We start from the raw sequence: 24846 nt of genomic DNA on the forward strand, positions 1-24846 counted from the left end.
ATTAGTGGAAAACTGGTGAAATTTGAATAATGCCTTTAGTTAATAATATATTGTGCCAGTGTTATTTCCTAGTTTTGATAATTATGCTATGGTTACATAAGATATTAATAAAAAGAGAAGCTGGGTGAGGGATATACAGAAACTCTGTGTACTACTTTTGCAACATTTCTGTAAGTCTAAAATTAGTTCAAAATAAAAAGTTAAAAAATAAATAAAAGTCCTACTGCCAAAAAAAAAAAAAAGATCTACAAGCTGGAAAATTACTGAGGCAGAACCCAAGTCTGGAAGCTATTCTTAGCTTCCAGCCCCAGGGTAAAGATTAGAGTCAGAGTTGAGGGACAGGGAAAGGCAAGAAAAGGTCGTTATTCATACTAAACCTCCAGGTCCCTGGAAATATTAGAAGCCACACTAAAGTGTTGGAAGCAATGTGCTGAGCAAGAAGTCAGGTGGGGATGAGGGAATTCAAGGAGTGATGAAAAGGAGACATGGAATAAGAATATGAGAGCAGACCTGAAGGGAGGGTGTTTGCAACATTAGAATTTAAATGGTACAAATGCCAGTCATTATGTAAATCAAGTTTTTATTTCCAAATGAATTCCACATAGAGCTGTCCTCTTCTTTATGTGAGATTAGCTTAATCCTGTCACAGATTATTCATTTGAAGTAGAAAAGAGTCTTTGGAGAGTGAAGGCCTGGGGTTTTTAACATGAGCCTGACAGATTTGCTGCCACTCAGTCATTTGGCCCTTTGATGAGGATTATACTTCATCTTATGATTTCTTCTATACAGCACTAAATCAAAGTTTTTTATTTTTATTTTATTTTTTTTAAAGATTTTTTTTTTTTTTAAGTAATCTCTACACCCAAGGTGGGGCTTAAACCCACAACCCCAAGCTCGAGTCGCATATTCCACAGACTGAGCCAGCCAAGGGCCCCAAATCAAAGTTTCTTATACCCAAAGCTATACTGACCTCCAGTCTTTTCTTTTGTCTATATAGCCTGCAAACCTGCTTTTTTCTTTCTTCCCTCATAGGAGTAATTTAAAATTTACTTTCTATCAGGGCATCTGGGTGGCTCAGTCAGTTAAGTGTCCTACTCTTGATTTCGGCTCAGGTCCTGATCTCAGGGTCATGAGATCAAGCCCCACGTCAGACTCTGTGCTGAGTGTGGAACCTGTTTAAGATTCTCCCTCTCCCTCTGCCCCTCCCCTCCTCTCCCTCTCTAAAAAATAAATTAATAAAATTTACTCACTGTCTTTCCCAAAGAATTAATATAATTCTGGTCATATCAGACATATTTTGGCTAGAATTATTTTAATAAAAAGTCTAGGGATTTAACGTAAGACAAACTTGAAATGGAGAGAAATTATGCATAGTTGAAAATGAAATTTCAACAAATCCTCATGAGAGACAAGAATTCAAGGAGAAAGGTTCTACCTGTTGATTTTATTTATTTTTTTTTTTTAAAGATTTTATTTATTTATTTGAGAGAGAGAATGAGAGAGAGAGAGCATGAGAGGGGAGGGTCAGAGGGAGAAGCAGACTCCCTGCCGAGCAGGGAGCCCGATGCGGGACTCGATCCCGGGACTCCAGGATCATGACCTGAGCCGAAGGCAGTCGCTTAACCAACTGAGCCACCCAGGCGCCCTCTACCTGTTGATTTTAGGGGTAGACAAGAATTCAAGGAGAAAGGTTTTACCTGCTGATTTTGGGGGTAGACTAATTCTGAATCATTTCCAAGAAGTTGGAATGATAGTGACTGAATATAGGTGGCCGTGATAACTTTCTCAAGGCTGCCGGGAAAAATCTAATACCACTGAACACTGGTACGATGAGAGACTGAAGAAAAAAAAAAACTACATTAGCAGACTTGTTTCCTATTTGTATATGTAGGGAAAGTTGTAGATGATGTCAATAGACAATTTAGAGGAAGTACCAAATAGGTTTGACAAATGCACCTGTGTTTGTTCGTTACTATATGTGCATGTTCTATGTACACATGCTACATGACTGCTTTGAAATGTCTAGTAAATAACCTATTTTTAGCGACAGTGCAAATTTCGTGAAAATGTTGAATGGTCTTTCTGCCTGAATTCTGCAGAGCAATCAAGACTTTATATTTGGAATGCTAAAGAAATATTTTAAACTAAAAGAAAGAAAGGTAGCCACAGAAGGGGTAACTTTAGCAATGTCCTTTGTTAGATAAAACCTCATTCAGCCAAGGGCACAGATGATTTCCCCCCACCCCCCTCCCCTAGCACAGATAATTTTTAATAAAATCAGTAAGAAAAACCTCTTCCTAAATTGCTGAATTTTTATCTTCAAACTTCTATCCCATTACTTTAGGCAAAGGGTAGGTTACAGCTGATTTGCTCAGCTGTGCTTCACTTGGACATGTGGAAGCAGTCAAGGTAAAATGTGATGAAAGTTCATATTGATTCAGAGGTTTGCTGTTTGCTTTTTATGAAGTGGATATTTGTATCCATGTGGATATGACCACTGACATTCACTGTTCATTGGGAGGACAGATCAGTTGCCGCCAGGTTTTCTCTTTGGTTCCTTACATTGTGCTCAAGATAGGTAATAAAGCAATGGCCAGTCTATCTAAAGAAGAGTGGAGATTTTTTAAATATAACTTCTCATTTCCAATTCCATATTGTGCTCACATATCATTGCTTCACTCACAAGCAATTCCTATCCTCAGTTTTCTATGGATAGTAACATTTCCAGTATTAAATTTCTCTGTGTGCTTAATGAGAAGGATTTCAGGTTTTAAAAAAAAAAATGTTTAAAAAAAAAAAGTGACATTTCTAGTATTTGTTAAAAAGCAAGAATGACCATACCTATAGATTAGGAGTCTTTTCAAAATAGAACACTTTAGTGGATGACTGTTCTCTGAGAGATGACAGAAAAGCTGGAGTCCCAGTAGTATATCTATGAATGCTCCTAGGGTAATTTTCACCTGCCTAAAGGCACAAAGCGATGATAATAATGATGGAGAGGAAGAGGAGGAGAAGGGGAAGGCAATGAGGATGATGATGATGGCAACATCAGCTGACATCACTGTGCACCTTCTTTGTGCTGAGCACCATGCCAAGTACTTTCCATACATTCAAGCTGAATCTCCCCTGCCAATTTCATGTTATCTCCTCAGTCACTTCACTTTTGTGAGTACTGAGCCAGCAGAGTGCTATAGATTAAAATCACCCTCTGCACTTACCCTTGAGGCAAAGAGAACAACCAGAAGGAATGAGCTCTGTGCAAATTCAAACAAACAAACAAACAAAAAACCCAGAGGTTAAAACCAGGTTCCAGCCAGACAGCCCAGATGGATGGATGATATTAAGACTCACACATTTTCCAAGTTCTTTGAATTTAAGACCTGCAGCTAACAAAAATCTCAGTCGTTTCCTTTTTCCTGTCATGTAATTCTGGTTGTGTCTGGGTGCTAGAAAATACTAATGATAATTCTTAAATCTGAATTATTTTTTATAAAGCTATTTACAACAACATTAATTTTTAAAAGTAAGGAGTTAATAAGTATATGTGTTTATTGAGATTAACAAGGTTTTTCTGGGATCATTTTATTCCTAATGCTTTATTACAAGATTGGACTTTTTCCTGTACTGTTCCATGCTGAATAAATATTAGAGAGATAAATGTAAATCTTTATTCTCAGGCTTGTTTCCTATTTCTTATAATCTAAAACCCAAATTCTGCAAAGGAATCTTATAATCCAAAACTCAATTTGCATTTATAAATTTTAATTGTGAATTATGATATGTGTATACAATAGAAATATTGTATCAAATTTCTGATCTTAGATAAAGCAGGCAGTTTCTGAGATAGCAGCTTTTGTTTTTACTTGAAGAAGTTGAGGAATGGGGAGACGGAAGACAGTGTTAGAGAATGATCATACAGTAACCATGGCTATTGTTCTTGCTCCTGGTAAACCTGTTCGCATTCTCATCTTTCTGTTGTAGGTGGTTGCCTATCACTATTGCCAAGCAGATAATGCCTACACCTGCCTGGTCCCAGAGTTTGTCCACAATGTTGCTGCCCTGCTCTGCCGCTCACCTCAGCTGACGGCCTATCGGGAGCAGCTTCTTCGGGAGCCTCACTTACAGAGCATGCTGAGCCTTCGGTCCTGTGTTCAAGACCCCATGGCCTCCTTCCGGAGGGGAGTCCTGGAGCCCCTGGAGAATCTCCACAAAGGTACAGATGGGGTGCACAGAAGGCGAAAGGTGGAAGCTTTGGAGCCCAGGTTCACCTAGAGTGTGCCATAGAAATGATGATTTTTATCACATTGCCAGAGCCAAATGTGCCATAGCTGATGTCCTGTAGGATACAGTTAACAGAGAAAAGATTTTACTTTGAAAAAAATGAAAATTCCTTCAGGAACTGCTACTTCTTTCCTTCTTTCTCTCTAAAAATTCTTGTTCTCGCTTCCAAATAGAATACATTTTTCTTGTACTAAAAGTAGTAGAGCTTCTAGTCCTTTCTGTAGAATTCAAAAAATCAGTAAAACCATGGTTCCAACTGCATGTTGTGGAGTTTGTATGGTTAGAAACCTCCTCATCACTGTGTTTGGGGTTTTTTGTTTTTGTTTTTGTTTTTTACTCCACAGTCAGGTAAAATGAAATGGTATCCATGGCTGCCCAACTCTGTGTATGTCTTAAACCTCAGCTTTCCACTAAAAACTATTTAAAAGGTATTTAAGATATTTTTAAGAAATGGGGGGAAACACTAGGTGTTATGCACAAACAATGAATCATGGAACACTACATCAAAAACTAATGATGTAATGTATGGTGATTAACATAACAATAAAAATATTAAAAAATAAAAATAAATAAAATGGAATCCATCTCCCTCTCGTGCTCATGCCCTTCCTCCCTCTTTCCTCTGCAATTCTAGTGTCGGCTGTGGCCTGTGCGCCAGCATCTCCTCCTTCGCCCATGTCTACCCATCCCCTTAACAGTGTTTAGTCCGGCTGGAAGCCAGAGAAGAGGACTTGAGTGAGCAAGAGGTTCCTGAGCAATTGTGTTTATTCCTGAGAGACTTTTATATCTTTCTTGAAGGTTCTGGAGGTACTCAGTAAGAAAAAGTGACCATAATTTCCTTTCTCTCGGCCACCGTCTTCAGTTACTTCAACCTCCATACTAGTTACTTGGATATCAGAGTTTCTCTTCTCAATTCTGATGACCTCTGTGTACCTCTACTACCTATTAGCTTCTCCGTACCCTGGACTTTTTTAAATCTTGGAATTTCTCCACAGATATTTTAAAGCATATTTTCTGCACGATCAGTCTACATCCTGCTAATTCTGCCTTCGTGATGTTTTCTCACAACCATCAGTCTCAAATTCCTTCCTGCCGTTGTTACCCCAAAGACCCTTCAGTTGCTCATGGCATCATGTCTATATTACTACCCTTCCTGGTCTTCTCTGGTTTTTTAGTTTAATGCTTCTTTCATATCATAGCACACTTAGAAAATTTTAAAAACTTGGATAGCATACTGAGCTAAAAAGTCGCAACTCCTTATAGCTAGGTATAACTGGCCTTGAGGTTACAGCCATGCCAAGCCCCCAGAGCCCTGAGCGCTAAAGAGATTCATTTTTAAGCACACCTCTAACCCATTCTTGACATACCTAGTAGGGAAACTCTGCCCCAATCCGTGCAGTCTTGTAGACTTTATGTACTGCTTTCAAATAAAGCTTCATCAAGTATCACTTTCATCACTTAATTTCCCTGTTCAGAAACTTGACTTCCTATTGCTACTGAATTAACTTCCAGCTTCTTAGTCTAGCATATAAGGTACTTGACGGCATGGGTCCAACCCACTTTCCGGCCTCACTATATACTTTTACCTGTATGAACCCTGTGTTTACATGTAAAATACTCACTGGCTCTTAAACACTCACTTACGTGTTCCTGCCTCCGTACATTTGCTCATTGTTCCATTTCTTGTTATGCCTTCTGCTTACATCTCTATTAGAATATTCTGCCCATCTTTCAATAACCAGCTTAAATGCCACCTCATTCATAAAAGGCCTGCTGATCCCACTGCCACCCTCTAGTAAGATACAGTATTCTTCCAAATTGATATTAGGTGGTTTTTTTTTTTTTTACAATTTTTAATTTAGGGTACTTAACACATTATTATATGCATGATAAGAATTTAAAATTTTATTACTAACATTTATTGAACTATATGTCAGATACTACAGATATTATACTTTGTACTTTATAAGAATTAGTTATTTCTGTACCTATCCTATCCTTTTGACTAAATTGTATGCTACTGAAGTTAGGAACCTTTTCTCATTCATCTTTTATCCTTCGTATTGGTTACCCCACCTTGAACACAGTAGGCATTTCAGGAAATGAAGTTTGAACAAATAAGTGAACATTGAAATTGCTCACATACTGAGTGCCTTGAAGGAAGGACAGTGATACGAGGATTTACATCTTACAACTTATTCAAGGAGAATATCCAAATGCTTGCAGATCCAGCTTTAGATTTTCAGCCATGACTCACGTGTTTCAGTTTTGCTTCTAGATACGTCTGCTCATGTAGGTCTCCATAAGCAGCTTTAGATATCCTTATTGGTAAATATTATTCTAAGTGAATTTAATTATTCCAACTGATCCCCATGTTCTTTTATTTTTTTTATTTTTTATTTTTTTCTAAAGATTTTATTTATTTATTTGACAGAGAGAGAGACAGCGAGAGCAGGAACACAAGCAGGGGGAGTGGGAGAGGGAGAAGCAGGCTTCCCGCTGAGCAGGGAGCCCGATGCGGGACTCGATCCCAGGACCCCGGGATCATGACCTGAGCTGAAGGCAGACGCTTAACAACTGAGCCACCCAGGCGCCCCCCCATGTTCTTACTTTTAAAACAAAATCCCCATCATGAGCAATAGCTGAAAACACAATTTATAAAATAAATGAAATACTAAAAAATTATTTTATCAACCCATAAGAAGGCAGGAAAGAAAAACAATATTTTTTTTTTAAATGGAACAAGTGGGGATAAAAGGCACAGCTTAGAGACTATAGTCAGTGATATCATAAAAGTGTTATATGGTGACAGATGGTAGCTACACTGGTGGTAAGCATACATAATGTATAGAGAAGTTGGACTATGTCATAAACCTGAAACTAATGTAACATTGTGTGTCAACTATACTCAAATTTTTAAAAAATGTTAATTAAAATTTTAAAAAAAAGCAATATAAGAAAATAAAATGGGTGTTGTGTTAGGCTGCTAAAAAAAGAAGCAGTAAGTTAAGCAGAGAAAGAAAAACACTGTATGATCTCACTTATATGTGGAATCTAAAAAAACTAAAAACAAAAAAAAAAACCAATCTCATAGATACAGTGAACACGTTGATGGTTGCAAGAGGTGGGAGGTGGGGTATGGGAGAAATGGAAGAAAGGGGTCAAAAGATAAAAACTCCCAGTTATAAAATTTGTAAGTCATGGAAATATACAGCATGGTGACTATAGTTAATAATACTGTATTGCATATTTGCAACTTGCTAAGAGAGTAGGTCTTAAAAGTTCTCATCACAAGGAAAGAAAGTTTATAATTTTGTAAGGTGATAGATGTTAACTAGACATGTTGTTTTCATTTCACAGTGTACTATACAAATATCGAATCATTGTGCTGTAGAACTGAACCAAAAACACAAAATCAAATTAAATTTTTTTGAAAAGCGAAATGCTATACTTAAAGTCAGTCATATCAATAATTACATTATTTTAAATGGACTGAGCATTTCTTTTTAAAAAAGGCAGAAACTACCAGATCAAATAAAAAGTGAGACCCAACAGTATGCTATCTACAAGAGGGTTATCTGAATACAAAGACACAGATTGAAAGTGAAAGGATAGAAAAATATATACCATGGAAAAAAAAAAAAAAGAAAGAAAAATATATACCATGTAACCATGTGGCATAAGAAAGCTGGAGTGGGTATATTAATGTGAGGTAGAGCAGACTTGAAGACCAGAAATGTTACCAGAGGGCCATTTGATAAACATAAAAGGAGACCAATTTCTGGGAAGATAAAATAATCCTACGTGTGTATATACCTAGTAACAGAGGCTCAAATTACATGAATCATTGTCAAATCACTATGTTGTACACCTGAAACAAATACAACATTGTATATCAACTGTACTTCACTACTACATATTTTTTAAAAGAATGAAAAATTTCAAAATAAAGTTTTTTAAGTGAAAAAAATACATAAGTCAAAAACTTATAGAACTAAAGAGATAAATAGGCAAATAATCATAGCTGGAGATTTTAACACCTCTCAATAAGTATTAGAACAAGCAGATAAAAACCAAATGTGTAGATTTCAATGACACTGTCAGCCAACTTGATCCACTCAAATTTATAGACTACTACCCAATAACTGCAGAATATATATTCTTCTCAAGTACACAAGGACCATACTCTGGGCCATAAAACCAAGTCTGAAGGTTTCAAAATACTAAAATCTTATAGAAAATGTTATCTGGGATAATGGAACTAAATGAGAAATCGATACAAATAAAATCCCCAAATATTTAGAAATTTAACAACATACTTCTAAATAACCAATGAGACAAGAAGAAATCACAGAGGAAATGATAAAAGTATCTCAAAATGAATAGTGTAAAATCAATGTCCTAAGTTTCTGATGTAATAAACTAGAAAAAAATTGAGGAAGATAAACCCAGAGTAAGCAGAAAGAAGAGTAAAATCAAGAACAGACATCAATAAATAGAAAAAAAATTAATATTTAAAATGAATAAACCCCTAGCAAGACTGATCAAGAAAATGAGAAAAAAACTCAAATTAACATCAGATATAAAAGGGAGATGGCACTATAGTTCCTATAGACGTTAAAAGAAAAATAAGGGAGGGGCGCCTGGGTGGCTCAGTTGGTTAGGCAGCTGCCTTCGGCTTGGGTCATGATCCTGGGGTCCTGGGATCGAGCCCCGCGTCCAGCTCCCTGCTCTGCGGAGAGCCTGCTTCTCCTTCTCCCTCTGCCTGCCACTCTGCCTACTTGTGCTCTCTATCTCTCTGTCAAATAAATAAATAAAATCTTTAAAAAAAAAAGAAAAGAAAAATAAGGGATTATTATAAGCATCTTTATAACATAAATTCAACAACATAAACTGGACAAATTCTCCAAAAAATACAGCTTACCAAAAGTGACTCAAGGAGAAATAGAAAATCTGAATAGCCCTTACCTATTTAATTTAATTTGTAATTTAAAAGGGAAAAAAAATCTTCAACCAAAAAACTCTAGGCTGAGATGTTTTCACTGATGAATTGTTTTCAACATTTAAAGAAGAAATATTTCTGCAAAAACAATAAAATTAAAAAGATGAAGAAATAATATCAATCATATACATATGTCTTCAGAAACTAGAGGAGAAGGGAACATTTCTCAACTTGTTTTATTAGACAAGTGTTACACTGAAAACAAAATATGGTAAGGATCTCGTAAGAAAAGAAAATTACAGATCAGTATTCCTCATGACCATAATAGCAAAATCCTGAAAAAACTAAGAGCAAATCAATTAGTCCTACTCGATCAGGAATGCAATGTTAGTTTATTTATTTTATTTTATTTTATTATATTAGTCACCATAAAATACATCATTAGTTTTTGATGTAGTGATCCATGATTCATTGTTTTCATATAACACCCAGTGCTCCATGCAGTGCGTTACCTCCTTAATACCCATCACCGGGCTAGCCCATTCCCCCACCCACCTCCCCTCTAAATCCCTCAGTTTCTCGGAGTCCATAGTCTCTCATGGTTCGTCTCCCCGTCTGATTTCCCCCCCTTCATTTTTCCCTTCCTTCTCCTAATGTCCTCCATGCTATTCCTTATGTTCCACAAATAAGTGAAACCATATGATAATTGACTTTCTCTGCTTGACTTATTTCACTTAGCATAATCTCCTCCAGTCCCAAAAGATGGGTATTCATCCTTTTTGATGGCTGGGTAATATTCCATTGTATATTCGGACCACATCTTCTTTATCCATTCATCTGTTGAAGGGCATTTGAAAGTTTATCAGGGTAATTCATCATATTAACAGAATAAATGAGAAAATCTATATGTCTTTATATAAATATATATTTATGTAAAATTTTGCATACATAATCTTCTCAATAAATGCAGTAAAGCATTTGACCAAATATTACAATTAACAATAAAAACTTTCTGCAAACTAGGAATAGAAGAAAACTTAGTCTAATAAAGGAAAACTCCAAAAAACACACAGCTAACAATGAAATGTTAAATATTTTCCCCCTAATATCAGGAATAAGACAAGAATGTTCCCTCACTCACACCACTTATATTAAATATTCAACATTCCACTGGTAGTCCAAACTACCACAAGAAGAAAGCAAACAAGCAAATAGTAAAGATTGAAAAGGAAGAAATAAAACTGTCTTTATTTGTAGATTATGTACCTAAAACACTCTCAGGAATCTACAAAAGAAAAAAGCCTACTAGAACTATAAATATAGAACTCCAGGCTATAAGGCCAAAATGCATAGATCTATTGTATTTTTATACTGGCAGAAAACAATTGAAAACTGAAACTTAAAAAGTAGTGTGGCAGGTTTTTTTTTTTTTTTTAAGTTTTTTTGTTTATTTAAGTAATCTCTATACCCAACGTGGGCCTCGAACTCACAACCCTGAGATCAAGAGTCACACACTCCTCCAGCTGAGCCAGCCAGGTGCCCCGGTAGTGTGGCAGTTTTAAAAGATGGCTGTAAAGTCTTTGGCATTCCTCCTACCCAGAGTTGGGGGTCTCTGTCTCCTCCTCTTGAATCTTAGTAGGCTTGTGACTGCTTCAACCAGTAGACTACCATACAGAGATGGTATGGACATCTTGAGGCTAGGTCATAAATGTCCGTGCAGTTTCCATCTTGTTCACTGACACACTTGCTTTTGGAGGATTGCATTGTCACGTAAAAAGTAAAGAAGTACAAACCAACGTAAGTGTTCCAGTTGACTGCCCTGACATTGGAGTTTTTGTTCCAGATGATTTCAGCACAGCCATTTAACCCCTACCTGTCTGATCCAGCAGTAGATAACTGGAACAAACAATATTTTATGTAGCATCAAAATACTTAAGAAAAAAATTTAACAAAAGATGTATAAGACCTCCACAGTGAAAGCTACAAAACATTGCAGAGTGAAATTAAAAAACTTAGTAAATGGAAAAAATACACCATGTTTGTAGATTAGAATTTTTCGCCAAACTGGTCTGTAGATTCAACATAATCCTAATGAACAGAAGATTAAGACACTTCACAAAAGAAGACACACAAGTGTGCCTACAAGCACATGAAAAAGTGTTTAACATTATTAGTCATCAGGAAAATGCAAATTAAAATCAAATGAGACACCAATTTACTCCCACTAGAATAGTTAAAATTTTTCAGGTCGAACATCAAATGTCAGTGACAGTGATAAGCAACTGGAGCTCTCACACATTGCTGTGGGAGTATAAAGTGGTACAACTACTTTGGAAAGCTATTTGGCAGTTCCTTATAAAGTTAAAATATAAATCTCCTTTATGACCAAGAAATTCTATGCCTATGTATTTACCCAAAAGAAATGAAAACATATGTCTACAAAAAGACTTGTACAAGAATGTTCATAGCAGCTTTATTCATAGTAGTTAAAAACTGGATAGAACCCAAATGTCCATCAACAGAAGAATGGATAAACAAATTGTAGTATATTCACTCAATGGAATACTTCATAATATTAAAAAGAAATAAACTAATAATATGCTCAACAAAGTAGATGAATCTCAAAATGATGTTAAGCAAAAGAAGCAAATGTATATAGTCTATGGTGATAGAAGAGTGATTGCCTATTGACGATTGGGAGGGAATCTAAGAGAACTTTCTGGAATGATGGAAATGTTTTATATTTTGATTGGGATGTTAGTTACGTGAGTATATATACATATTTGTCAAAACTGATCAAAGTGTACAGTTAAGATCTTCACAATTAACTAAATAAATTTTATTGCAATAATTTTTAAGATAGAGAATTTTTTAAAGTAGCTGAAACTTTCTTTCCAGGAAAGTTCAGTGGAAAACATTTTCAGTTTAGATACAGAAGCTAGATTGCAAATTGTACATTTTTCTTTTAAAAAATGAAAGTCATGGGGTGCCTAGGTGGCTTAGTCATTAAGCGTCTGCCTTCAGCTCAGGTTGTGATCCCAGGGTCCTGGGATTGAGCCTGCATTGGGTTCCCTGCTCAGTGGGGTGTCTGCTTCTCCCTCTCCCCCTGCTCGTGCTCTTTCTCTCTCTCTTTTTCTCTCTCTCTCTCACTTGCTAACTCTCAAATAAATAAAATCTTTTTTTAAAAAATGAAAGTCTATATTTTCAAAATACTTAAAGGTTCTACAAGTGTGATGGCTAAAACATATACAGGGATGCCTGGGTGGCTCAGTTGTTTCAGCATCCGACTCCTGATTTCGGCTCAGGTCATGATATCAGGGTCATAAAATCGAGCCCTGCATCGGGCTCTGCACACTGGGCGTGGAGCCATCTTAAGATTCTCTCTCCCTCTGCCCTACTCTGCGCATGCATGTGCATGCTCTCGCTCGAAAAAAAAATTTTTTTAAATAATAAAACACATACATACAAAACAAATGAAAAAGTTTTGACGTTTCCTGGTGAGCTTTTGCTTCAGCCACCAATATGCAATGAAAGGAGATACTAATTTGTTACCACAACTAAAAGGAAGATAATTCACATGTACAGCTTTTCTGAACAAAATGTTGTCTGATATGAGCCTTGCTTTCACTTTTGATAATTCTTTTTTTTTTTTTCACTTTTGATAATTCTTATACAGTATACTAGTAAAATCCCATGCAGTAGGATTTAGTTATGACTATAGTACTAGCTACCATCTCTTCTCTTGCAGTCTCTGTAATTCTTATTTCTCTCAGGGGCAGAGTGTCAGAATGGGGCTGCTAATAAGCAAGTCAGTTCCAGCATTTAAGTGTACATATAAGCGAGGGCAGTAGGGAATCCCTGGTGAATACAGTTTTACAAGGGAATAAAAACAAAGGTTAGAGGGCTTAGAAACTTTTCCAGGGACTTGTCAGCTAGAACAATGCTCCTAAGCACCAGTCCATCTGAAGTTTTCATTAGTCCCATTACAAAATAAGAAAAGAGAAACAGCCTAGAATTTGTTATGTCTTTCCTGTTTTTTTAATATTAAAATATTTTTATTCTGTGAACTAATGGTGACAGTAGATGGTAGTGGCACTTTAAATGTTCTTACATGGCAGGGCGCATGGCGGTAGAGCATGTGACTCATGATCCTTGGGGTTGTGAGTTCAAGCCCCACGTTGGGTGTAAAGCCTCCTTTAAAAAAAATAATAAATAAGAAGTAGCAATCCTTTGTTGGTCCCCAATTTTTTTAAATTTTCATTTGTCTGTAAAATCTTTTAAAGCTACTGATGATAGAGTATGTATTTAACCTGCAGAAGTTTGGAAATGAACATGCAGAAGCATTCTTGTAAGGCTAGTTGCATTTGAGAGGTGAAATCTAAAGATCATTAAGGCCTCATCTCTTAAATTTATAACTGAGATATCTTACCATTTAGCAAAGGAAAAGGAAATTTTTTAGGAATACTTCTCGTTGTTCTACAATATTAGTACCATTTGGAAATCCTTTACATTTATTTTTCTGAATCCTAAAAAAGGTAATCTTAGATAAACATGATGTCCTTATTTCTTAACAGATGAAATATTTTTTTATTATTATGTTATGTTAATCACCATACATTACATCATTAGTTTTTGATGTAGTGTTCCATGATTCATTGTTTGCATATAACACCCAGTGCTCCATGCAGAACGTGCCCTCTTTAATACCCACCACCAGGCTAACCCATCCCCCCACCCCCCTCCCCTCTAGAACCCTCAGTTTGTTTTTCAGAGTCCATTGTCTCTCATGGTTCATCTCCCCCTCCGATTTCCCCCCCTTCATTCTTCCCCTCCTGCTATCTTCTTCTTCTTCTTTTTTTAACATATAATGTATTATTTGTTTCAGAGGTACAGATCTGTGATTCAACAGTCTTGCACAATTCACAGTGCTCACCACAGCACATACCCTCCCCAATGTCTATCCCCCAGCCACCCCATCCCTCCCACCTCCCACCACTCCAGCAATCCTCAGTTTGTTTCCTGAGATAAAGAATTCCTCATATCAGTGAGGTCATATGATACATGTCTTTCTCTGATTGATTTATTTCGCTTAGCATAACACCCTCCAGTTCTATCCACGTTGTTGCAAATGGCAAGATTTCGTTTTTTTTTTTTTTGATGGCTACATAATATTCCATTGTATATATATACCACATCTTCTTTATCCATTCATCTGTCGATGGACATCTTGGCTCTTTCCACAGTTTGGCTATTGTGGACATTGCTGCTGTAAACATCGGAGTGCACGTACCCCTTCGGATCCCTACATTTGTATCTTTGGGGTAAATACCCAGTAGTGCAATTGCTGGATTGTATGGTAGCTCTATTTTCAACTTTTTGAGGAACCTCCATACTGTTTTCCAGAGTGGCTACACCAGCTTGCATTCCCACCAGCCGTGTAGGAGGGTTCCCCTTTCTCCGCATCCCTGCCAACAACAGATGAAATATTTTTGATACTTCCTTCATATCACCTATATTAATAGGTGACTTCTAAGTAACTTCTTCAAGGAAGCAAATCTCCAAAAAAAGGAAAAAATAGCCAAGATTGAGAACAATATAATTATCTTAAGTGGGACATATTTCCTTTTTTTAAAAAAAGAAATGATATATTGTCTGCTTTACTCTTGGCAAGAATAATATAATCTACTGGGAATTTATGTAAATGAAAATTTGATTTTATCAGCAATGGAATTATTCATTAAAATGTCTAGATAACAATTTAGAGCATGTTCTTGATCTTTATGCTTAAGAATGTGTTTGAAATGTTTTTCCCAAAGAAAATCCCAGCAGATGCATTATCACCAGACTTTTTTTCCATTGGAAGATCCTGGCTTTCTGATGAAGGAGTCTGGGTGAAGTTAAGGGAGGTATAATTGAAGTTGGGGAGGCAGTGGTGTGTTGATAAAATTTTAACAGCCAGCTGGAGAAGGAGAGCTTGTAGTATTTGTTCGTTTCCACTGTGTAAATAAATATTCTCACCTCGGCTAATTTCAGGCTACCAGGCTGCTTAACAACCAGCTTTTAAAAATACTGCAGTGGGTTCTCCTGGACCAGTACAGGATGGCTTCAGCACACCACTCGGTGGGGCAAGGTGATGGTGCCCCCACTTTTGTGGGTCAGTCCATTAGTCCCAAACAACTTTTTTCTCTTCCCTAATTCTTTGGACTTCCCTATTCTTAGGAATAATATTTTTTTCTTAGTACTATGTCATCAAGGATGTCATTTCATTAGTAATCATTGTTAATAGAGCTGGAATCCATAGTTCATTTCAGAAAGTCACCAGTTGAAAGTAATAGTTAAAACTCTTCATAATTTGAGAACTGACTTATAGTCCTTACAATATTAAGTTGCTATAAATATAGAGCTTGTACTTTGGGGGGAAAATAGTTAAGTTTTATTAATCATGAAAAAAATCTGCATATTTTCAAATAGAAAGCCAACATATGTATTTTTGATGGGTCTTGACTCTTTTAAAAGAGCCAATCTTGTACAGAAGTCCACAGACTTTTCCTTTTGTCCCCAACTTACTCTTTTCCTCCTCAGGTGTAACCTGTGTTCCATTTCAGGTATTTAGTGACTTTTTTCTTCCCCCTGCTTTCCTCCCTTAAGAACCTGTCAAGTCATACTAACCACACTTGATCCTTAAACAACCCAGAGGTTAGGGGCACGACACCTACAGAGACAAAAATCTGCATACAACTTGTGACTCCCCCAAAATTTAACTTTTAATAGCCTATTTTTTACCTGAAGCCTTACCGATAACATAGTCAATTAACACATATTCTGTATGGTGTATGTATTGTGTAATGTATTCTTACAATAAAGTAAGCTAGAGAAAAAAGTTACTCAGAAAATCATACGAGAAAATACATTTACAGTACTGTACTGTATTTCTCTAAAAAAATCCACATGTAAGTGGACCCGTGCAATTCAAAGCCATGTTGTTTAGGGTCAAATGTAGTGATTTTTACTTCTTACTTGAAATTCATTTGTACTAACGTGTGCATTCAACCTGGGGTTTTTTAAATCTCTAATTTGTTCACTGTGGTTCAAGAATCACTAAGCATTTAACGAGAGTGGAAGCCTGAAAACCCACCAAGCCTTTTTCTACAGCTTCGCCCTAAAGATCAACGGATTTTATCAAGTTAGGAGAGTAGAGTATAGAGTTCAGGAGGGAACTAAACACAAAACTGGCAGGCATTTGTCTTTCCCATTGATTCCTTCCTCCTGGGAAGATCACACAAGTGTCTGGTCCCATTGAAGCTGCATTAGGTATAGTCTAAGAAGCTGCTAGTCCTATAAGATCTTGGGATCCAACCTGCCTAGTTGAGATCTCTCTATTGGCTGGGATTCCTTTTCTCTGTTCCACACCCTTCCTTCCCACTACACATTCACATCAAGTCATATATACTGTTTTGGACTTCACATTAAACCTTTTTGGTGGGGGCGCCGGTGGGGGGGGTGGTTCCCAAAGGAACATGTGACTCTGTTCTCTTAAATGCTATCAGATAGAAAAAACCAACACATTCTTTTCAGCATTTTCAAGTATGGGAGAAAAATGAATTTCCATGTGCAAATTTTCACAAATGTCATGGTCAGGCTGTCTCACAAATGATAACATGGGGGAGATGATGATGATACATACACTTCATACATTACATATGTAACAAAACTTTCACCCCTGGTAAAAACAAAATGAATTCACTAGATGAATTATTCTTTGTCTTTATAATAAATTATGTACCCTGAGCATTTAGTAAACACATAAGAGATCTTTTCTAATTTTTTTTTTCCCCGAACAGATACGTGATCAAAGACCCAAAAAGAACTCAGTTATCCACTTGGTAATTATTAAGTAATCTGTTTCTTTCTGTCTCAGAGAGAAAAATCCCAGATGAAGATTTCATCATCCTAATTGATGGATTAAATGAAGCAGAATTTCACAAACCGGATTATGGGGACACAATTGTTTCATTTCTGAGTAAAATGATTGGAAAATTTCCTTCTTGGCTCAAACTAATTGTAACAGTTAGGACCAGTTTACAGGTATGTGTTTGTTTGCTTTGGGACCATATATTATTTCTCTTGGAGAGTGCTTAAACAGAAAAAGTTCTAGATCCTTGTTCCTTAGTGATGAGTTTTTTTAAACCTCTACCATGTCCTAGAGCACTAGCAAGAATAATTCCCAAAGAGTATGTTTTGAGAGTGAGAGATCAGATGATCTCAGTCCAGTCTCTGTGTATGACTCTCTTAGTTCAGATTCCCACTCCCATTGCTCTGGATAAGTTTTGATAAAGTGTCCCTCAAAATCACATGAAAAGAAGGTCCATTTTTCTAGACTTTGTCCTGAGCACAGCAATGCAAATTATATCCCTAACACTCTAATTTGCTGTTTGAGTTTTGTTTTACTTTTTTTTTTTTTTATCATGTAATGCCATGTAAAACCCAGTTCTGTCTGCCATTTAGAGTCAGATTTTCTCCTTCCCGCCTCTGCTTCAACTCAGACAACTTTTCTATAACAGGACGGTGTATGCCGTCCTCTAAGAAATATTGGCAGCATTAAGGCTTTAGATTAAATGTACTACAACTGGGAGATAAGATTTTTTTTTATCTTTTTTACCTTCCATCCTCACTCACTGATCACTTAATGGCCTAGAAGAAGGACTAGAAATGTGGGACTGAGCCTGCAAAGACATATGGGCTAAGGATAAATAACTTCACCTAATCTCTCACAAGGTTACATAAAACCTTGTTCTCGCTGTAGCTGAGTTGGTAACCCCTGTTCCTTACATATTCATACTTGGTTTGGAACAGTTTCGCAACCTTTTTTTGCCTAACCATTGCCTTGTTTGTTGAACATCAAAGTCTCACATATTACATACCTATCCCACTATTTCGATACAACCCACTTGTAATAATTAATAGTGTACAGAAAACAGTTTCTCCTTCTTTTTCCCCTCTCCCAGGGACTTAGTAGTATTTCTGCATGTTGACCAATTAGCTTTGCTGCCTTCTTCAATCAGAAACTATACTTATAATGCTGGCCACCACCTTGCAGATGTTTGTTGTTAATCTCAAAGTAATTTAAATTAAAGAATGTGGATGAATCAATGTAAATGCATCTTTACAACTAAAAATTATGTAATCTACTGTTACTGGTCAGTAACTTGATTGTTAAAAATGAAGGATGGAAAGAAGAAACTTCCAGGAACACAATCTCTGACTAGTTTTACTAAATGTATGCTTAGGAGATGTTATCCTCATTTGTATTTTTACATAATGCCATGTGCAGAGTCAAAAGACATTTTAAGTATGACTTGATGAGCAGATGACTTTAACTTTTCAACTGTGCCAAAGGACAGGAAAAAATACGTACTACTATACATATTAATCTACAAAGTCAAAATTTCAGTGTCCTCATAAATCAAGACCTGTATAACTTCCCAGATACTTCATTCACTTCGACAAAGAATTTTCTTATTTTCATTCAGCTCTGACGGTGAAATAATTCACAGGTCTTTAAAAAAAAGAACCCTCATATTTGATAATTCATTATTTCCACAGACATTTCTGAAGTACTTCAAGTGTGTCAGGCACTTTCTAGGAGCTGAAGATAGAGCAGTAAACAAGACAAACTATATCCCTGCCCTCATAAAGCTTATATTCCAGTGAGGAACACAAACAAAAACTAAGTGAAAAATTAAACATATATTAAAATTTTAGGTAGTATTGGTGTTCTGAAGACAAATAAAATAGGATAAACAGATAAATGGGAATTATAGTTATTTTAGATAGGGCCATGGGAAAGCCCTCTCCCAGGAGCCTGGCAAAATAATGAGATCTGATTTACCTTTTTAAAAGATTTCTTTGGCTGCTGGCCACAAAGATAATAAAAGGTAGGGGATCGAGAATAGGAGCAGTATAGGCGAAAGGCTTAGGCTAGAGTCGTCATGGTAGGGACCCTGTGAAGTGGTCGTATTTGGACTATACTATGAAGGAGAATCAAAAGGATTTAATGATGGGCTGAATGTGGGGTGGTCAAGAGAGAAGATTCAAAAGCAAAACATGGGATTTTGGTGCACAATTGGGTAAATGCCAGTATGAGGAAAAGAGAAAGATCATAGAGGCCTATAATTTGGTGGTGGGGTTGGTGGTAATGCGGTTCATTGACATGGGAAGGTTTTGTGGCAGGGGGCAAAATTCATTAGTTCTGATTTAGTCATGTGAAGTTTGTCTATACAACATTCCAATGTAAATGTCGAGTAGACCAATGTATACAATGAGAGCTCAGGGGAGAGAACTAAGCCGGAAACACAGGTTAGGCCTCATCCAGGCAAGGTGAAGATTACATAAAACCTTGACAAGAATCATTTCAGTGAAATGATGCGGTGTTGAATCTGATTGCAACAAAGAGAGGACAGAACGGGAAGGAGGAACAAGAGAGAGGAAGTAGAGAAAACTCTTCTGTGAAGTTTTGCTAAAAATGGGGACAGAGTTTTAGGATAGTAGCTGGGGGGAGGGATTGTGGTGCCATTCGTCTGTGTGATCCAGTAAAGAAGAAGAAATTGATGCAGAAGAAAGAGGATACTTGCAGGAACAAAGTCTGTGTGCAGATAAGATGGCATCCAGAGCATAAGTAACCACAAAGCCCTATCACCTTTCCCCAGTATAATTTCCAAGCAGATCACCAAGGTACCAAGCATATTAGAAGTATTCCTTTAGGCTAAGCATCTCCAAAAAGTCTTCACTAAAATGTAGTCATCTTATTAGGAAGGTTAGAAAGGCACATTTTTATATGGTGTTCTTTGAGTCCTCGTGCATTTCTCTTACTGAATTGTACTTTGATGTTATGCCATGATTTACACTAAGATTACAACAAAAGAGTTATATGGCACTCCACTTTCTATTTATGTTAGGGGTGTAATTTAGAATATTGACCATTAAATCACTCCTAAAGTACCCTTTGTGAAGACCGATAAAAAATTATCTCAAGACTCAATGTTAGGAAAAGTTGTGTCCCCTCTGTGCAACAAATTTGTTTTAACCTATGCATACTAATACTTGATCATATTTCCCTCTTTGGCCACTCGGAAGTTTAGAATAAATGTGTGGACCTCAGAGTGTATCACAAGAGTTAGGGGAAACTGAAGGTCTTTCTGTCTCTCTCTCTCTCTCCATCTGTTTTAGGAAATTACCAAGCTGCTGCCTTTCCATAGGATTTTTTTGGATCGACTAGAAGAGAATGAAGCCATAGACCAGGATCTGCAGGCTTACATCCTGCACCGGATACACAGCAGCTCAGAGATCCAGAATAACATTTCACTTAATGGCAAAATGGACAATACTACATTTGGCAAACTCAGTTCTCACCTCAAGACCCTCAGTCAAGGGTCCTATCTATACCTGAAACTCACATTTGACCTCATAGAGAAAGGCTATCTAGTGTTAAAGAGCTCTAGCTACAAAGTAGTTCCTGTTTCGCTCTCTGAGGTTTATTTACTCCAGTGCAATATGAAGTTCCCAACCCAGTCTTCCTTTGACCGGGTGATGCCTCTCCTGAATGTGGCAGTGGCCTCTCTGCACCCGCTCACTGATGAACATATCTTCCAGGCCATCAATGCTGGTAGCATTGAAGGCACCCTAGAATGGGAGGATTTTCAGCAGAGAATGGAGAACCTCTCCATGTTCCTAATCAAGCGCAGAGACATGACTCGTATGTTTGTACATCCTTCTTTTCGAGAATGGCTTATCTGGAGAGAAGAAGGAGAGAAAACCAAATTTCTCTGTGATCCCAGGTAAGCCATAGACCTGTAATAAGCAATTCTGAGCCTATTTTGTATTGATTGCATGGAGCATGGGTATTGAAAGCAGTGAGAAGTGTTCTTCATTGAACATTTCACACAAAGGAAACATCATCTCTGTTTCTTCTCAAGACAAGGCTGTAATGAGGTTAATTTATTTTCTCACAATGTTATTTCCATAAGACTCAAAATCTGCATAGATATTTAGAATACCCCCCTACCTTTCTATATATTCCTAAATAATTTTCTTTGTGCTAGTGAACCCAGGCTATAATTAATTTAGCCATTTCATAGACTTCCTCAGTGTTCTTCCGATATGAAGAAAGAATTGATATATTGTTCATCTCTTTGACTTAAACCAGAATCATTTTAAAATTGCAGTTGCCCTTTTAAAAGTCATATCATTTTTAAAGCCACCAGTGACTAACCCCATTAAAGCCCATCCAGTGCTAAGGTTTATGCTGGAAAATGGAATCTTAAACCTCACAGCTGAAACAGACCTGAAGAGATCAGCTGGCCTAGCTGCTCTCCCTGTAGATGAAGAAGTTGCCATTGTCCCCATTTTACAAAGGCCTTAAGATGCTGAATCAGTGCCAGAAGTCATCAAGTTAATAGATAGGAGGAAGGAGGAAGGACTAGAAAAAGAATGGTAGATATGTGGTATGTACCACCTTTTCCTGCCCTGCAGTCATGCACGCCCAGCACTCTTGCCTGATGAGCTTGACCCTGACTTAACAATCTTTCTCAGCTCAACAAGCCAGACTAGGTGTGAAACTGTTTCCCATTCTCTTGGGTAGAACCTGGATCTCTAGCGTCCTAGTGGGGTGTGCTTTCTACTCCACACTACCTTTTTAAAAGAATTACTCCTTTAACAAAGTTGGTGTTTTCATATATCCCTGCCTTCCGGGAAACAAAGAAGACACCAACAACAGAGCTGGCAAATGCAGAGCTTATTCTGGCTCAGAAAGAAGAGAGGCCGAATTTGGCCGTGCCTCCGACCTGACTCATCAGAGAGGCTAAAGCTCGCTGGCCACGCTGGGGTTTTATTTCTCCCCTGGCGTGTTCTTCACCCGGCCTTATTGGACACAACTGTGCTTGTGGGCATGCTGCTCAGCCTACTACATGCCAATTTGTTAGAAAATTAGTTCCAGATTCTGATGAAGATATTAAGCCAGGCAGTAGATTCTGTGGTATTTTCCCTGAGAGAGAAACTTTTAAAGAAACAAGCTACAATGGAAAGAACATGGGTTTTTGAGTCATTACCTGCATATAAATTCTGTTTCTTCTAGGAACTGTGACCTTTGGAGAGTTTTATGTTTCTGAGACAATTTTCTTATCTATGTAAAAGAGATAATAATTCCTAAAGTTGTTGAAAACTAAATGAGGTCATATAGTATAATTCCTAAAATAGCAGAGTACAAAGAAAGTGTTCAAGGAATCTTCTTCCCCCGCCACCCCACCCTTTGCAGTAATAGACCCTTTAGATATACCTTAACTAAATCCTGTGGCTAATTGGATAGGCAACAGTAGTCCTCTGCTATTAGCATTCAGGGGCCCAAAATTTAAAAAAAACAAAACAAAACTTGAGTCTGAGTCTCTTCTATGAATTGTATGACATTCCCAAGAGTATTTTATTATAAATCCCACTAGTACTGCTACTATGCTAAATACATAGAGTTGGAAACCACATATTTAATAAAAAGAACCAATCTAGAATTGCCTCATGAACACGTTGAAATCAGTTTCCAGAGAAACTTTGCCAGTTGATCTCTCTCTCTTCCTGGAACATCTCAGGGAATTGAATGCTGAAGTCCAAGGCAGCCAGGCTCCCACTGAATTAACAGTGTCCTTACAACAGATAAAATCCTCAGGGGCTCCCAAAGGAGAAAATATGGCATTTTGCAGCCATATCCTGACTTTACAAGCTTACCTTCTCAACATGATTTAGCCAGAAGCGTTTTGGCAACAAGCTGATACACTGGGACAAGCAAACACTTCTAACTTCAGATGCTGTGTGGTCTGTTCCCTGGTGATTGAATAACACACAGAGCTGCTGAGGGATCATCATATATCACTTAATGGCAGAGAGAATAAAATAGTAGGACCGGGAGTTACCAAAAAAGCTTCTTTACATTTCATTTCAGTTGGAATCCAGCCTTCTATCCAGCACTGTCTGGCACCAGCTTTGTTACTAAAGTATTGATCTCAGAGTTTGAGGCCCCTCTGGGTCAATGAGGTAGAAATTCACTAAGAATTTAATGCTATGGGCAAAGCCCAAGGTGGCCTTTCAAAGAAACTGGCTATAATTGCTTTCCATTTCAGGCAAGTCTGATTAGCAGGACTCTTTCAAAGCAGGGATTGTCTTTGTGGCCTTCAGCCTCTGCTTCCTGTACATTCCCCCTCTGCTCTTCTGTTTCTCCCCAGTTTCTGTCTAGAGCATCGCACGTATTTCCGTAGACCAGAGAGAGCAACTCTGTGCCTCTGAAATCATGCTATGTAAGCCAGTGCTGACAGGCCTGTCTCGGTGTAAGGAGAACTCTCAGAGGCAGCAGAACATCTCTGTCTCTTCTAGTCCATCTTCCTTGGCTTTCAGCACTCACTCGTTCACCCTGAACTAGCTGACCTTATTAGGGAATTAGACACAGACGAGAATATTCTATACTGAAGCCAAAAAGTAGTTGATCTTCATCAGAAATAGGCCACCCACGGAGGTACTTATGCTAAGCTGAAGAGAGTCAATAATCTGAGGATGGTGCTGGAAAGAGGAAATAGCAGAGCCAGAGGTCAGTGCTACAGCTGAGATAGAGTTTTCCTTATTTTAAATATCAGACGGCCTGTTGTCCCAGGATGTCAGAGAACTGACATCCCAGAGAGAATGACCTAATGTTGCATAAACATATAACTGTCACAGAAAGAGATGAGTTATAGATGTCTTTTCTCAGCTTGGTAACAGGATGGGTGTGTGTGGGTGTATCAAACTGTGAGCAGAGCATCACTGAAAAATTTATCACATCAGAACTTCTAAAACTTTGGATTGCATTCTGGATGAAAATATGCCTCTTGAAGCCCTGACAAACGTTAGACCTCACCACTTTATCCTGCTTTCCATTTCCCACTATTCATCACTGTCATATCCTGTCATACTCTGAAATTAATCCATTTTATGTTTTATTCCCTCGGGCACTGAGATATCAGATTAACTCAGTAATCTTATAAACTAATCTCTGCTATTATGCTAATAAGAGGGAGATAGAAAACCCATCTGAAGCGACTTGTGCATTTCAAGTAAGGCGTTTGAGAAAACAAGTCATCAGTCTTTGTTATCTAACCTATTGATGACTTTGATAGTTGAAATTTGAGGCTGGGAGAGTAAACAGTTGGGGGCTGCTGGCCCTGTGCAGCTTAATATTTCTGCAGAGCGTTAGGCTAGCCCTGCATGAACCCCCACCCTTTTTTTGTTTCCTTTCTTCACTATTTTTGTCTTCCTGGTATCTAGCCTCCCCTTCCATAGGAACAGATCACAGATCAACATTTATGTATATACATATATATAGGAGTATATATATAAGATCTTTATATAAAGATCAGAAGACTCAGTTGCCTTATTTTTAAGTGTTTGAATAAAACACATGAGGCTTGTGAACTTTGTTGAGTACTGAACTGCTACGACCTAATGAAGTTCCGATTTGGGAGCCTGATTTGGGTTGACCTGATTTCCTCAAACTAAGAGAAGCAAACTTTATGGCAGGTGAAAAAGGGGGGGAAGGGCTACACAAATCCTGT

General features: G+C 37.5%; 1 protein-coding gene across 13 annotated transcripts in view; it reads left to right on the plus strand.

Annotated features, from left to right (window-relative positions):
* Positions 1 to 24846, plus strand: part of TANC2 (tetratricopeptide repeat, ankyrin repeat and coiled-coil containing 2) — a 361287-nt gene that overhangs the window by 277761 nt on the left and 58680 nt on the right. For all 13 annotated transcript variants that reach the window (XM_032429357.1, XM_032429360.1, XM_032429362.1 and 10 more), the window contains 3 exons: positions 3982 to 4213; positions 17142 to 17308; positions 20450 to 21057. In XM_032429357.1, coding sequence (XP_032285248.1) covers positions 3982 to 4213; positions 17142 to 17308; positions 20450 to 21057 — 1007 coding nt within the window. The remainder of the gene's footprint in view (positions 1 to 3981; positions 4214 to 17141; positions 17309 to 20449; positions 21058 to 24846) is intronic.

Source organism: Phoca vitulina, unplaced genomic scaffold (genome assembly GCF_004348235.1).
Source record: "Phoca vitulina isolate PV1807 unplaced genomic scaffold, GSC_HSeal_1.0 scaffold41, whole genome shotgun sequence".
NCBI lineage: Eukaryota > Metazoa > Chordata > Mammalia > Carnivora > Phocidae > Phoca > Phoca vitulina.